Below are 15890 nucleotides of genomic sequence, written 5' to 3' on the forward strand. Positions count from 1 at the left end.
ACAACCTTTCTCATCTACTAAGTTATGTATTATTTTCTTCTCTTTCTGTTTTTTAAGCTTATAGACTAGCCATCTTCCTGGCTTGTTGGCATTTTCGAAGAAATTTTGTTTTGCTCTCTTTATTTGTTCTGCCAGTTTTTCTGAGTCCAACAAATTCAGCTTATGTTTTATTATTTCCATTTCTCTTTTCAAAGTCTTTTCTTGTGGGTTTTGTTGTAATTCTGTCTCTAATTTTCTAAATTCTTCTTTTAATAATAAATATTGCTGTCTTCTCTGTTTGTTTTTCTTTGCCATGTACGTTATAGCTATGCCTCTAAAATACGCTTTGGCTGTATCCCATATGTTTTGTAGTGATGTGTCTTCTTCTTTATTTTCTTTAAAGAAGAATTCCATTTCTTTTTTGGCCAAGTCTATGAATTCTTTATATTTTAGTATAGATTGATTTAAAATCCATCTTGGTTTTTTTTTTTTTTTTTGTATTCATTTCCATGTCGCTTTTAAAGGATTAACAGCACTTTTATTGTGTGTAGATTAAATTAAAGCTTGTTTTCCCTCATCTAGTCCACTACAGAGATAAAATTCTCTCATGGAGAAAGAACAGTGTTACTCACACTCTGGCGTGTATTGTTGTTACATAGAAATCTGGAAATAAGTAAACACATTGGATAGATAACAACTTTTTAAACTTTTGTTTACTGACATTTATGACCGCCATGCTTGCAAACAATCACTAATTGAGATAGTTGTTACTTGAGAAGTGGCTGTAATCAGGTATCTGCAGGAATTATTTCTTTCATTTGTTCTTTAAATGAGAATGAAAGAATTTTATCTAAACAAGATGGCAGCAAACACCAAACTTCACTTCTCTCCCCCTCCTCTGTGAATGAAAAACACAAAGAAACAGATGTTCACTTAGTGATCATTTCAGTTAGGAACCATTTCACTCAATGGAAAGATTTATACTTTCATTCCCCACCATCCAGTCAGAGCTGGAGAAGCTTCTCGGATGAGAAGCAAAACATCTTCAAAGAAAAACAAGAAAGTCCAGTTGCCTTGTGAAAAAGCATCTTTGGGACAACCATGACATGAATGGCTACAAATTTTCATAGACATTTCACTGAAAGCCTTGTGGTCACTATAGGAGGAGAGATTGTATTTAATTTAACATTGTGCAGTTAGTTAATATAATAATTAATGTACAACAATAGCCTACAAGCATGTTAGTTAAAATGCAGTGTGTATTGGATAGGCAATATAGGCAACACATGCAAAATATATGCCAGAATGGTGACAAACTAATAAAAAAAATCTGAAGAGCAATACACTTTATGAATAAAATTTAAATATAAATAGAAAATAAAGAGCAATAATGTCTTACAGGGAAAATAAAACACAGAGCCTATGGATTCAACTTTTTCAGAGTTGCTTCATATTAAAGTAAACCAAATGTGTGTTCTGAGTTGTGAAACTTGTCTAAAAAAATAGTTATTTGTTCACTGAGCACAAGTTTTCACGTTTGCATATTTTACTAATTCAAAGAGCAATGCTATGGTGTGGGGGACTGATATTTAAGTTATTCTGCATGTTTCCCTCAGGGTAGAATGTGGTGCTTTTGTCTATTTAGAAAGATAGCATTTTCTCATGAGCTTCTTAATGGTGACTTTCATCTCCTTATTCCGAAGAGTGAAGATCATGGAATTCAGCATTGGGGTCAAAAGAGTGTAGAGCACTGAAACAATCTTGTCTGCTTCAAATACCTTGAAAGGGCGGTCATAAATGAACATCCCTGGAACAAAATTTAAACTCATAACTATGATCTGGGCAGCACAAGTGGAAAGGGCCTTGTGTTTGCCTTCTGTTATATGCCTCCTAATCTTTACTAAGATGGCTGTATATGACACAAGCAAAGTGAAGAAAATTAATGTCAGGAGAAGTCCACTATTGCAAACTATCAGAAGCTCAGGTGTGTATGTATCAGCACATGCCAGCTTGATAAGTTGAGGAATGTCACAGTAGAAATTGTCCAAAATGTTGGATTTGCAGAAAGGCAGCTGAAGGAGAACTCCAACCTGGATAATGGAATGAGCGAAGCCACCTAACCATGCCCCTACTACCAATCCTATGCAAATTTCTTTCTTCATGATAATTAAATATTGTAGGGGCTTGTAAATAGCAATATATCTGTCAATAGCCATTGCAATTAGTAAGAAGACCACTGTGCCCCCTGTTAAATGAATGAAAAAAATCTGTGCAATGCACCAATTGTAAGAAATGGTATGAGTGTGGTGGAAGAGATTCCACAACATTTTGAGTGATGTGACAGAAGATTCACTGATGTCTACAACAGCTAAGTTAGCAAGCAGAAAATACATGGGTGTATGCAGAACAGGGGTGAGAAATACTGTAATTATAATGGTGAGATTTCCGAGCCAAGTTGTGGTATAAATGGCAAGGAAAAGGAGAAAGAGAAGCGACTGCATTCTATGATTCTGGGAGAAGCCTAGGAGAATAAACTCTACTACAGTTGTCAGGTTGTTCTCCATTTAAAATTCTGTTAATGGTTTTAAGTATTTTCTTCCTGGAATAATTGAGAAATGTTATGAGTTATATTACTGAATTTTTCCTAGAACACTTTACCAACAATGACAATTACAATCGATATTACATGTTAAAGGTGGTGGGTTGGTTTTTTTTTGTTTTTTTTTTTCAATCAAATCAAATATTTTCAAATGTGTTTACTTTGTATGTTTCAAGGATATAGCTATTCAATAACAAAAATTAAAAAGAATTCATAAATTGTAGCAGAATTATTCCCAAATTGGGAATAATAATATTAATAATAAAACCTAATTGTGCAGAACAGTCACAACAGCCCTATTTGTAGACCTTGATGAAAGAAACAAATCTTTTAGGATATCAGGAGGAGAAAACCATTTGACTATCTATGAGAGATACTGTATTATTACATTTTCAAAATGTTTTCTGAATTTTATATCCATGACTTTTGTTGCTGTGATAATCATTCTTCTAAATTACTATTAATAGATTTGGGTATATGATAAAGCAGAATAGAAATCCCCTTCCCTTCTTGAAATATGAATATATGCAGCATCCCATCATTGTAATGCATAAATATATAGTATATTGTGCCATAAAAATGTGTCTGAATGTATAAAAAAATTAATTAAGCTACACTCACTTGTATATACCTTATTAATTATAAAATAAACTTAGTTACAGGCTTCATATATCATTTAAATAGATTGACTCAGATATTGTCATAGAGAAATGTTGCTGTAACTGATTATAAGTAGTCAGTACTCAAAAACTATCATATATGCCAATAGTCATACACAAACTCATTTGCCATATATTACTTAATCCAAATTCAAATTTGAATTTATTAATACCAGAAGATGTCTTATTCAATGGTTATTGAAGGACTGAAGCAGCTCTAATTTCAACAAACAATTTTCTTTATAGTTATGAGCCAGCCCAATCAAACTTACTCTCAATGGTATAAAATTCCTGAGATCCATACCTTGGGTTAAGAACAGAAAAGAAAAATAGACAAAATTAAAATAATATAAACAATACACAATCAAAAGCAAAAACCATACATCATGTAGAGCCATACATAAGTTAGCAATCTAAATATACAATTACAAGAAAGCAAACTCACTGCTCAGAAAAATAATCAAACCATCTTTTTTTGGGGGGGGTTATAATGTCTGAATAAATCTTGAAGTCTTTACATATTTTCTGAGTGTAACAAAAAAGATGGACACTGAACTATACAGCCATGACTATTACTACAGTTATGATCAGTATTATTATTATTATTTCTAAACTACCATTAACACATTGGGTTACCAGGTAAGAATTCTTCATTGTCTAAATCTTAAATTGGTCCACTGCAGAACGAAGATATCTTTACTGAAGATTATGAACTATTAATATCTACCATGATGTTACATTGTAAGTTTTTTTCATGGATATTTTTTTAGCTCCCAGTCTAAAGTTGAGAGAGTGACACCCCACCTCACCTCAGAATACTTGGCTTCCATCTCAAAAGAGGCAATGTGTTGGATCTCCTAATTTAACCACAATGCCACACTTGTTCTCATTATACCCATTATATCCAATTACTTTTTTTTCCTCTCTCATTATTTAAAAAATAAGATATTTGTAAGCCATCCAGAGTTGTCTCTAAGTGAGATGGGTGGCAAACAAATCTAATAAATAAATTATAAATAATATCATTATATGGGAATGAATAATTACAAATTGTTTCAAAATGGCTAAGTATGAATTGATAAATATTTGTAAAATGCATCTTTGATCAAACTATACTTACCAACACATAAGTATTTGTAGTAATTGTAAAATGATATGTATTACTTACATGTTTCCAGAGTTTAGATAAGTCAGTCTGAAGCTGGCATTTAATTTCTTGCTCCTCTATTTCTCAACTGTCAGGTAGACTTATAGCTGGTATTAAATAAATAAAGCCTTATACTAAACTTGAATTCAGTATTGAATTTATTTAAATAATTACAGAAAATGATCCATGAAATCATTATTATTCTATAGTGAATGTTTGAAAGAGGTCTATTTCACACTGTTCTGATTTATTTCAAAAACACAATTGCATCCAAAAGTGCAAATATATTTTTGTTTGACAAAATAATTATAGTTATTAAAAATAAGACACAATACTAGCCAAACCAAAATCTATATATTAAATTGCATTGACCATCTATTAACCTTACAAATAAGTAAGAAGAACTGAACATTAACAATTTGCAAAAAAAAAAAAAATCTTATTCATTTCAGTTCTCACTTTAAGAAGCAGATCTATTGCTAAAGTTGGAAATTCTGAGATTTATTGATATATTCTTTATTTTCTTTGAATAAACTCACTTTTATGACATTTTGCCTCAAATTTAGTAACATTAACAGAGAAAATGTTCAATTTGCATTCAAAAAGATATGCCTGTTATTATGCTGACTGTGTAACTGAACAATTAATATCACTGACTAAAGCTATTATTTTTGTTTTAAAAATAAGGAAAATAATTCCATGATTATTAGCATTAGAATAAGGACTTGGTGTATCAAAACATTTTTTTAAAAATACAAAGGACCCACATCCAAGAGGAGCATTTAAATCTTACCCAGAATAATCTGAAACTGCCAATCATCAAGGTGTTATGAGTAAACTGTGAAAATGTTAATTCAACAATTAGAGATTCAAAACACAAGAGATGTCATTAAAATGTTGGATAGATAGGTAGATAGAAATATGCTTAATATTCCTATATCAGTCTCATTAGTGAAATAGTCTATTCACAAGGTCTTTTACAAGTCATACAGTTATGTATCATATCTACTCATAAGCATAGTCAATCTAATTTGTTTCTGGATTCACAGGCTATGTTCCACAATTTTTATTGTGATTCAGACCTGATGATAGTGTCTGACAATAATGAGCTCTTTGGAAAGGCTTTTCCTCAGAAGTTAATGTCTTAATGAAGTCATAATAGGACAAAAGATTCCCTAAAAAACAACAGGTTTAAATTAGGCCAGGAAATAGTCAACAACTGGTCTCAGCATAATATATAGATTAGAAGAATCTGGAAGTCACTTTATAAAACATTTGCTTGAAGTCTACAGACTGCTGGTTACCCTCATTAACCTTCTTAATACCTCTATTCTGCCTAGCTGCATTGGTTAAATACTGTATCATTGAATTTTGGTGGTGATCAACTTCTCAAAGGGATTAAGATTACCATTTTAAAAAAGGTTCATTGAGAAAGTGGTAGCAGTGTCTTAGTATGGAGAGCATTAGTGGAAACATACTATCTAGGTCCCTTGCACTCAGACTTCAGGCCTAAAATCACTGTAAAAAGGCTCTTGTAAGAGTTAGGAGTGGGGACATAATTTTACAGCACTTTTACTCCTTACTGTGTAGTCTCTCATTGTCTATAATTATTATTTTGTGGTATAGGGATCAATTATTTCCATGTGGGATATTACCCTTCAATCTTGCCTCTTTCTTTCTGTTCCCTCTGTTCCTCATTTGCGTAAAACCACTAGAAATGGTCATAAGTTTGGAATGGAATATCTTTAATAGTTTGATGATATTCAAAAACATACTTCTATTCTGTACCGGACCAGATATGCTGTAGAATTCCTGATCTGGTGTCTGAAGCTGTAAAGTACTGGATAGGAAGAAATCAACTAAAATGGAATCCCTGCCTTTTGAAATTGCTGCTTATTAAGAAACAATGTTTTCCCTGTTATCTCTGGTAGTAACTTTGCTCAATTTTGGTTCATATTCTAGTTGTTGCCCTTCCTGGAGCAGGAATCCCTAACAGCATTAACTTATGCCCTAATCACATTTTGGATAGACTAGTGCAATATGTCTTTTTTATTATATTTGTGAAGAATTTTACATAAAGATAAATAGAATAAAATAAGTTATCAAATGTAATTACTTCCAACCACTTTTTCAAGAGATAATTGTAATCTTATAATTCAGTGGTTCTCAATCTGTGGGTCGGGACCCCATTTGGGGTCAAACGACCATTTCATGGGGGTCGCCAAACAAGGCTGTCTGCCATTTTTCCCCCTTTTCTTTGGCCACGCCCCTGGCACCTGGTGATGTATAAGTGGTTGGGGGTCACCACAACATGGGGAACTGTATTACAGGGTCGCGGCATTAGAAAGGTTGAGAACCACTGTTATAATTCTTCCTTCCTCTTGGATGCTCTATAAATTTCTTTATTCCTTCACTCGATCTAGATCTTTTTTAATCATCAAATTCATAAATCATTGTATTATTTTTTCTTTTTTCATCAAAACATCCACCTCAGATTTCCAGTCTTTTTTTTAAAAAAAAAAGTTTTTGGCTTTGATTAAATAAGTCAGCTTTGGCATTTTAGCAATTGCTGTCATTTTCACAATTCACTTTGGGAATTTCATTCATCTTTGAGCATACAGTAATCTTTGTACACTCAAGAATATGGCTAAAATTGGATTCCAGTCTTACATATGTTTTCTAATGTAAAAAAAAAAACCCACAGGTGCATCCTTTAGTTTTCTTTCTTTTTTATGTAATTAGGTGCCACGTTTCAGAACCAAGGAATTTCAGGGCTGCTCAGTATAATAATTGAAAATAAACAACAACAACAAAAAGACGTAACAGGTTATTGGGCTTCACACAAGAAGGAATCATTATAGAGAGAATTGTCAATATTTTGAAAATATAGAAAAAAACCTGTTTAAATAATTTGAAAATAAGATGAATTATGTTTTTTATTATTATTTAAGGGATTTCATGAATGGTTAATTTTGTTTTCATTTTTGCTAAAGAAAGCCCCTATCATACTTCTTTGTATTTTTGTCCTGTATATAATTCCCAATTGTGGACTTTGAATTATATGATCTTTTTTTAACATATTATTAAGCAGTATAAGGTAAATGCTGGGATTAATGCTCAGGTCCTTTATTTTAACTTAACCCATAGAATGGGTTATATGTCTTTTTTTTAAATCAGTATATCTGCATGATTTAATTTAAGCTTCAAAATCCATGGAGTGTGTTCTTAATACTTGGATTAATTACCCACATAATATATTTAATTAATATTTAGGGTTCTCGAGTCTATTCTACATCTCCATAGAAGAACTGTGATGATTTTTTTTATTTTATAATAGCTGAGGTTAAAAATCAGCAGGATTGTACAGGAGATCCAGCAGTTTTTCTGTTTGGGATAACTTCAAATACTCTGCTAAAAGTATATATTGTATAGTTTTAGGTATATATTCTCAGCATTTTTGTTACTCAAAAAACTATTTAGTCAATTTCATGCTTTTTATAATATTTTATAACTGTTACTACTTAGAAATAGTGCAAATGCTTTACAGAAATTGTCAGACAAATTACCAAGAAGTAAGAAGCAACTACCAGAGTAATACCAAATCAGCTTGAATATCTTTCTTTTGTATTCCTGTTATGTTTTAGTATGAATTTTCAATCTACTAAGAAAAATAAATTGGATAGAAGCAATACTTTTGTTTTACAGCTGCATTGTAAAATATCACTTCATTAATAACAACAAGGTAAAAGGACTGCAGTGCAGACAAACTTGTACATATATTCTGATTTTTAAGACATCTATAATTCTTCTCAATTGATGCTTTGAAAATCGGAACTGGCACAAAGTTTCTAGGTTTTGCCAGATTACTAATTTCTTGGTTGAATGCCTTATTCCCAAATTGTGGTTTATTCCAGTATACTCTTGTGCTTAATTCTGGCCACACAGTTCCTTATGCTGTCTTTTAAGGCAAAATTACTAATTGTCCTCTTCAATGCATATACAAAAAGTAAAGGAGCATCTGATTTCAAATGGCATTGAGAAAACAAATATTAAAAGCCTGGATCCATTCATCTTTCTTTCTTTCTTTCTTTCTTTCTTTCTTTCTTTCTTTCTTTCTTTCTTTCTTTCTTTCTTTCTTTCTTTTTTCTTCACTTAGACTATACAATATAAAACTTTCCATAATAAACAATCAAGTGGTTGATGTCATAAATGTAAATTGGCTATTTGGTCACAAACAACATTATTAAGAAATGTATGTACTGTATATATTAGTTTGTCTTTCCTTAATACATTGTACAAGTATCCTCAAGCATCAAAGAAAACAACTGTCAGTGAATCTTCAAAGTTTTTCTGGAGGGAGATCTTGTAGAAATTAACTGATTACTATTTGTTTTTATCCCAAACTCAGGGATTCATTAAAGTAACCAGAATTGCTTCTGCAATTTATTAAAAATTAGACTTTTAGTGTGGATGGGTTGGAAAATCTCCTTACTACATATTAGAGAATTAAAACTTATGAAGTAAAGTTTCCTATCCATTAAAATTGTTGCTTTAGTTGCCTAAAGGACACCATTTTAAAACATGCCACCATGCAAAATTATACTATTACAAATCTTTTTGTGTTAAGACATGACATAAGTCTTAAGAGAGTTTTAGAAGATTGAAATCATTCAATTTATTATTATGGCTTTGTTTTGTTTTGTTTTACTTAAAGACAGAATATAAATGATTGCTAACAAAGATACACCATAAAATGCTGATAGGTAGAGATTTGAAAACTTTTCTTTTCTGCTCCAATGACCTATGTGTGTTCAAGTGATTTTTTCACTGTGAAAAGAAAACTTTTACTTGAAGTATGTTCATCTTGATGGTAAAAAGTTGAATAATTGATCAGGTTGTTAAAAGGAATTGCCAGAGATTTGTATTTTCAGATTTAACAGATTCTGTCAATATAACCTTACAATAAAGTAGAATTAGCTTATGTGGTAATGACAGCCTTCATGGATGGTTTAAAAGAGGATTGGACAGATCCATGAATGATCAGGCTATCAAACTCCCTGATATTGTTGGCTGTTTTTTACTATCTACTGAATTATAGAAGAAGGACTTAAATGAAGGTGAAAAGAGGCTTTCACTCTTTAGTCACAGATTGTGGGCTTTCTAAGTGGCCACTACTGTATATGCACCCACTAATTGGGTCTATAGCATCATCCAACAAAAAAAATTATATGCCCTTACAAAATGAAGCATTAGCATAAGAAAGTTGCCCCATCTCCAACTCCCTGCTTAACATGGCAGCAGCAAGAACATGGACTGATTGACAATAGCTAGCTTTGAAAAAGGACTATTCACATCAGAGAGATGCTCTATTGTTGGATAGAATTCTGCTGCCTCATGTTTTCTGCTCAATTCTTCATTAAAAAAAGAACTTGGCAAGAGCAAGGCACATAACACAGGAAAAAGTTTATCCAAAGAAAATTCCCAGCTCTTCTTAATTTGGAAAGAATTCTTCAAAGTAAGACATTGTACCCATCCTTCACTCTCTACACCATTTTCTATCAGTGACATTTTACATTACTGAGAAAATGCCCAGAATATTTTTTTTAGAATGAAGTTGCTGTTCAAAATGAGGGATTAGGTACAATTGACCTCAGAATGTCTGGTGAGTAGATGGCAGTGACAGGCACTGCTTGCCAGAAAAGTGAGTCAAATAATATTAATCTCTCCTGAGTTATATCAGCTCTGAATGATCCAATGGCACATAATGAAACAAAACAGATTTATTTGGACTTCAGTAAGGCATTTGATAAAGTAGATCACAACCTACTACTTGACAAGATAGAAAAATGTGGGTTAGACAGCATCACCACCAGATGGATCCATAGCTGGCTGACCAGCCGTACTCAGCATGTAGTCCTCAATGGAACTGCATCTACATGGAGGGAAGTGAGTAGTGGGGTGCCCCGGGGCTCGGTTCTGGGCCCAGTGCTCTTCAACATCTTCATCAATTATTTGGATGAGGGGATAGATGGGGAGCTCATCAAATTTGCAGATGACACCAAGCTGGCAGGAATAGCCAACACTCCAGAAGACAGGCTTAAGATATAGAAGGATCTGGACAGAGTTGAACATTGGACACTATCTAACAAAATGAAATTAAATGGTGAAAAAAGTAAGGTTCTACATTTAGGCAAGAAAAACCAAATACACAGATATAGTTTAGGAGGTATCTTGCTCAATAGTAGTAACTGTGAGAGGGATCTCAGAGTTCTAGTGGACAATCACTTAAATATGATCCAGCAGTGTGTGCAGCTGCCAAAAAAGCCAATACAGTGCTAGGCTGCATTAATAGAGGGATAGTCTCAAGATTACGTGAAGTGTTAATATCACTTTACAATGCCTTGGTAAAGCCACACTTGGAATATTGCATCCAGTTTTGATCACCATGATGTAAAAAAGATGTGAGGACTCTAGAAAGAGTACAGAGAAGACCAACAAAGATGATTAGGGGACTGGAGGCTAAAACATACAAGGAACAGTTGCTGGAATTGGGTATATCTAGTTTAATGAAAAGGACAAGGGGGGACATGATAGCAGTGTTCCAATATCTCAGGGGTTGCCACAAAGAAGAGGGAGTCAAGCTATTCTCCAAAGCACCTGAAGGCAAGAGAAGAAGCAATGGATGGAAACTAACCAAAGAGAGATGCAACCTAGAATTAAGGAGAAACTTCCTGACAGTTAGAACAATTAATCAGTGGATCAATCTGCTTCCAGAAGCTGTGGATGCTCCAATACTGGAAGTCTTTAAGAAAAGATTTGACAGCCATTTGTCTGAAATGGTATAGGGTTTCCTCCTGGGCAGGGGGTTGGACTAGGTGATCTCCACAGTCCCTTCTAATATTATTGTTGTTATTGTTATTGTTATACTGTGAAATCAATTGTTCATTATGCTACTGTACTGTGTTGGATTTTTTATTGCTATTTCTTGACTTTGTTTATATTTTTTAACATTTCAGGACATTTCTTAGCCCAACCTTCACTTTCTCATTCCTAAGACTGTATATGAAAGGATTCAACATGGGGGTCACTATTGTGTTCAGCACAGTGCCCATTTTGTTAAAATCAAGCACATTTTCTTTGGTTGGGCGGACATAAATAAATATAGAACTCCCGTAATATAGAGTTACCACAGTGATGTGAGATACACAGGTTGAGAAGGCTTTCTGGCGACCTTGTGCTGAAGGTATTCTCATTATAGTAATAATAATATACATGTAAGATACAGTGGTTACAAAAAGTGATCCCAAGAGTAATATACAAGAAGTCCCAAAATCAATAATTTCAGCCAGCGATGTGTCACTACAGACCAATTTGAGTAAAGGTGCACTATCACAGAAGAAGTGATTAACAATATTTGGGCCACAGAATGGTAATCCAGCTGTCACAATGCTGGGAATTAAAATAATCATGAAACCACCAACCCATGACCCCAATAAAAACTGGAAACAAGTCTTATTGTTCATAATCAAAGCATAGTGCAATGGGTAACAAATTGCAAGGTAACGGTCAATGGACATGACAGCCAATATAAAAAATTCAGTTGATCCCATCAGAAAATAGAAAAATGATTGGGTAAGACAACCCACAAAGGAGATTGTCTTCTTCCCTGTGATCATATTTATTAGCATTTTAGGCACTACAGTTGATGTGATCATAAGTTCAAGGAATGAGAGGTTACCCAATAAAAAATACATTGGCAACTGAAGATGATGATTGACCACCACTAATATAATTAATGTGACATTTCCTGTAATAATTAATGCATATGCAAAGAAGAAAAGAATGAGGATGACAATCTCAATTGAACGAATGGTGTGAAATCCCAGGAGAATGAATTCAGATACAAGGGTTTTATTGACTAAATTCATACTTTGATGAATATTATGTTATTCATTAACAAATAGTGCAGTAAAATAAGAGACAAAGAAATGAAAAGAAGGAATGATAGAAGAGAGAGAAAATAGAACTATTAATCAGATCCACAATTGACATATCTGTAAAAACAAAGAATTAGGTAGATTAGTAGACAATAGATGCATCAAGCAAAGTTATTTATAAGATTACATATTCATATTAATTATATACTGCTTCTAGTTTCATCCTCATACACTCAGACTATTACTTGAGAAATTATCAGTTTGATTTTCAGGCAACAGGCATAACAATCAATTCATACTGTCTTATATGTTAAACAAAGCAAAGACTTGCCTACAAATGTATTTTTCAAAGAGGAGAATGAAAAACAGCCACCTAAAGTTAGTCCAGGGTTCAAGAGCCAGATCAAGGTTGTCAGCAAGTCCAAAGGTCTAAGATTCAAGAGTGAAATACATAAATAGGGATCACATCTAAGCTAGACATTGTTTTCAATAAAGAGAACAGAGATAAATAACCAAGTCCCTTATATAGGCTGCAGTCAACTGTCACTCCTTGGAATGTCGCTTCAATCAACTGTCACTCCTTGGAATGTTGCTGCAGTCAACTGTCACTCCTTGGAATGTTGTTGCAACTGTCTCTAACTCTGTTTTACACTTCTTTCTACTGACTCCTGACAAATCATCACTGCATTACTTTTTTGACGATGTGATACAATGGGTTGAATAGCAAATTGCCACACTTGACAAATTTAGGGAACTAAAAGAAGTGAAAGAAAATAAATATAACTAGTAATTACTGCATTGCTATTGTTGTGGGCACAGTGGGATAATAAGTGTTTGCTCACACATTCATCAGAGGTCCAGCTTAATTAAGGGACATTCGACTGACAAACTAACTATTGTAGATGACCATTTCTAGGAAGCCAATATGGTTTGAAAATGAGAACAGTTTTTTTTAAAAAAAAACTATTTTAGATTTAATAATCATAATCATAAATAATTTGGGAGACATTGTTGATGTCAATACATTTTTAATCTCTGGCCTGCCCCCCTTTTGAATAGTAGTCTTCAAGGCTAAATTTTATACAAATTTTGTAATTCCTTCAGTTTCTTCCATAATAAATAATAGAAAAGGAGCACATCTATAGAAGTAGTTGTATAGTCCTTTAGATCCTAAATAAGATAATTCATTTAAAATTTACATTCCAGCCAGATTGTGCCTATTTTAAATGTGCATAAATGCTGCAGATTTTAGGTATGGAAAATGAAATAGAGAAGATAGAATAACTCAAATATTTTGAATAAAATAAGTAAATGTTGGCTCATTGATTCATAACTCTACAATTTTGAGTCTACTAAAAAGATTCACTTTGTATTTAATGGGAGACCAATGAGCATGCTTCATTATTTGCTTTTGTGTAAAATTAAATTCCTATGTATTAAAAGAAATCTCTAGGAAATGAGAAACTTTGTATGGCTAACCCTTATATACTTATATGTACATCAGATACAGAGTATAATCTGACTGACATATTATGTTGTATGTATGCTATAATAATTGATTATGTATATGAAATTATCAAATGGCAATTAAGTTAATAAGCTGATTGACTGGCTTTATCCAAACTCTGATATTGAATGAAGAGATAATAATGGTACAATATATACATTTAATATACATTGAACCTGAACACACATCACCTTTACCCCTAATTTAATTCTGCCTATGTAGACTAATCCTAACCCTATGTGAACCAAAAACCTGTGAAGCTGTCCAGAACAATGGCTGGTGTGTGAAATCCTAAATGTTTCTAACTAATAGTTCAAACTGAAAAAAATCAAAATTAGTTATTAGCTGTCTGTAAAGAAACAATAAGATATAAGGAGGTGAATTAAAATTGTAAAATTAATAGAGAACTTAGAATGCTAGATTGTATCAACATAGTGGGAATTATTCATGCTTACCTTCAATAATACAGCAAGGAAAAGTAATGGAGTCAGCACTGAAAATCTTTGATTTTTTTTTTAAATTATATCTTCAAAATTTTTAACCATCTCAGTGAGATCCCATATTAATAGATCTTAATTCTAAAGATACTGAACAAATGAAAAGTCCATTGATTCTCATTATCTTTAGTTTAAGGCATTTTAAAGAAAGTTCTTATTAGTGATATGTATTGAATCTCCTTAAAAAGATACTTATACTTTAAGCATTCTTGCTAAGTGCTGCAGGTAATTAAGGAACAGTTAATTAAGAAGTTAATACCGCTTCTGCAGTAACATATGCATAGGAAGACTTACAAGTGATATTCTTACTGTCTATAAGATTTTTCAAAAAGAAGCTTCTGCACTTCCTTAAAGTATTGCTGACAGCAAAACAATAATTACTGTTTCTTTCTTGTATGCCTCATGGGTGTTTGCCAAAAATATCAAACTATCCTTTGAGAATTAATTAGGACACTGCTGCCAGGAATTTAGGAGACTAAAAATATGAAAATACTGTATGTATTGCATAAATACTATATGCTGCATAAGAAGACATTTTATTCCAGTAGATGCTTTTTAACAGTCCAATACAATATGTGTTCTATGATCAGTCACAATGAACATACAGACAACTTTGATTTATGCCTGGGTGATGGTCGATTTTGCCTAAATTATATAAACATAATATAATTTACTTCTAAGAAGCTTTTTTTAGTGGATTGCATTACATTGCATAAGTTGTCTGATAATTAAATGACTTGTCTGTTATACTGATACAAAATACATATTAACATAAATTCATATTTCTGAATTTTTAAACAAGCAGAGGGATTATTACACTAAATCTAATGACATTTCAGAACTATAAGAGACATCATAGTAATGTGGGAAAGAAATAGAATAACATAGAATAAAGAAGAATAAAGTATAATAATAATAATAATAATGATGAAAAATCACTAAAAGCAAAAATCATGTGTCTGCATAATCTCTGAAAGAAAGCTATGTTAGCAAAAGCTGTATTAGCAGTATGTGAATGACCTAATGCATATTTAGAAACATTGTATAAAAGTAAAAACTGCCTTCATTGTATTCCCATGAGAAATGGACCTAACGTGTGAGAAACTATTTGAATGTTACACAAAGTAGATTCCATATACAATGTAAGATTCCATCTATGCTTCCTTTGTTCCTGAGAAAAAGAAACCTATAAAGGTTTAGTTTAGACCCTCCCCCTTGTTCAGAAATTTGCTGATTGTTAAGTCACTTCTGAACCTTTTTGCGCAAAAATAAAAATCTCTCTTTCACCTTCGGAATTTCGTAAAAGCCCTTTATTTTTTTAAGGCTTTATTTTTCCACAAGATTTATGGCAACTCCGCCGGGACATTTTTAAGGGCTTTTAAGAAAAAGGATTTAACCTTCCAAGATGGATTGCCCTGGTGGCCCCCCCCTCTCCTAAATGACGACAGCTCCAAAAGCTGGCTTTGTAGCTCTTGACTACGAGGACAACTCGACGGGAGGAAAGGGATTTAACCCATCAGGAAGCATTCCAGTCTGAGGATCCATGAGGGTGACAGACAGATCTT

At 32.8% G+C, this 15890-nt stretch overlaps 2 protein-coding genes across 5 annotated transcripts; both read right to left on the bottom strand.

The window, feature by feature from the left end:
* Positions 1–302: 302 nt before the first annotated feature.
* LOC120296620 (olfactory receptor 4D1-like) lies at positions 303–12753 on the bottom strand. Of its 3 annotated transcripts, XM_039318446.1 has the most exons (5): positions 12695–12753; positions 5178–5222; positions 4406–4491; positions 3510–3541; positions 303–2578 (listed from the first exon to the last, which is right to left on the bottom strand). In XM_039318446.1, the coding sequence occupies exon 5, from the start codon at positions 2541–2543 to the stop codon at positions 1617–1619; it is 927 nt and encodes a 308-aa protein (XP_039174380.1). In that variant the 5' UTR covers positions 2544–2578; positions 3510–3541; positions 4406–4491; positions 5178–5222; positions 12695–12753; the 3' UTR covers positions 303–1616. The 3 variants fall into 3 exon arrangements, with proteins under 3 accessions (XP_039174380.1, XP_039174383.1, XP_039174382.1); XM_039318449.1 differs by lacking the exons at positions 5178–5222; positions 12695–12753 and adding an exon at positions 4924–5109; XM_039318448.1 differs by lacking the exons at positions 3510–3541; positions 5178–5222; positions 12695–12753 and having other exon boundaries at positions 4406–5109.
* Positions 11191–14657, bottom strand: LOC120296621 (olfactory receptor 6M1-like). Of its 2 annotated transcripts, none has more exons than XM_039318451.1 (3): positions 14620–14657; positions 12695–12750; positions 11191–12438 (listed from the first exon to the last, which is right to left on the bottom strand). In XM_039318451.1, exon 3 carries the CDS (start codon positions 12310–12312, stop codon positions 11389–11391), a length of 924 nt encoding a protein of 307 aa, XP_039174385.1. In that variant the 5' UTR covers positions 12313–12438; positions 12695–12750; positions 14620–14657; the 3' UTR covers positions 11191–11388. The 2 variants fall into 2 exon arrangements, with proteins under 2 accessions (XP_039174385.1, XP_039174384.1); XM_039318450.1 differs by lacking the exon at positions 14620–14657 and adding an exon at positions 14284–14367.
* Positions 14658–15890: the final 1233 nt, after the last annotated feature.

This window comes from Crotalus tigris, unplaced genomic scaffold (assembly GCF_016545835.1).
Source record: "Crotalus tigris isolate CLP2741 ecotype Arizona unplaced genomic scaffold, ASM1654583v1 scf7180000021363.294534, whole genome shotgun sequence".
Classification (NCBI taxonomy): Eukaryota; Metazoa; Chordata; class Lepidosauria; order Squamata; family Viperidae; genus Crotalus; species Crotalus tigris.

Excerpts from the sequence above, each read along its gene's own strand:
- LOC120296621 (XM_039318451.1), bottom strand. The coding sequence starts at position 12,312 with ATGAATTTAGTCAATAAAACCCTTGTATCTGAATTCATTCTCCTGGGA.
- LOC120296620 (XM_039318446.1), bottom strand. The coding sequence starts at position 2,543 with ATGGAGAACAACCTGACAACTGTAGTAGAGTTTATTCTCCTAGGCTTC.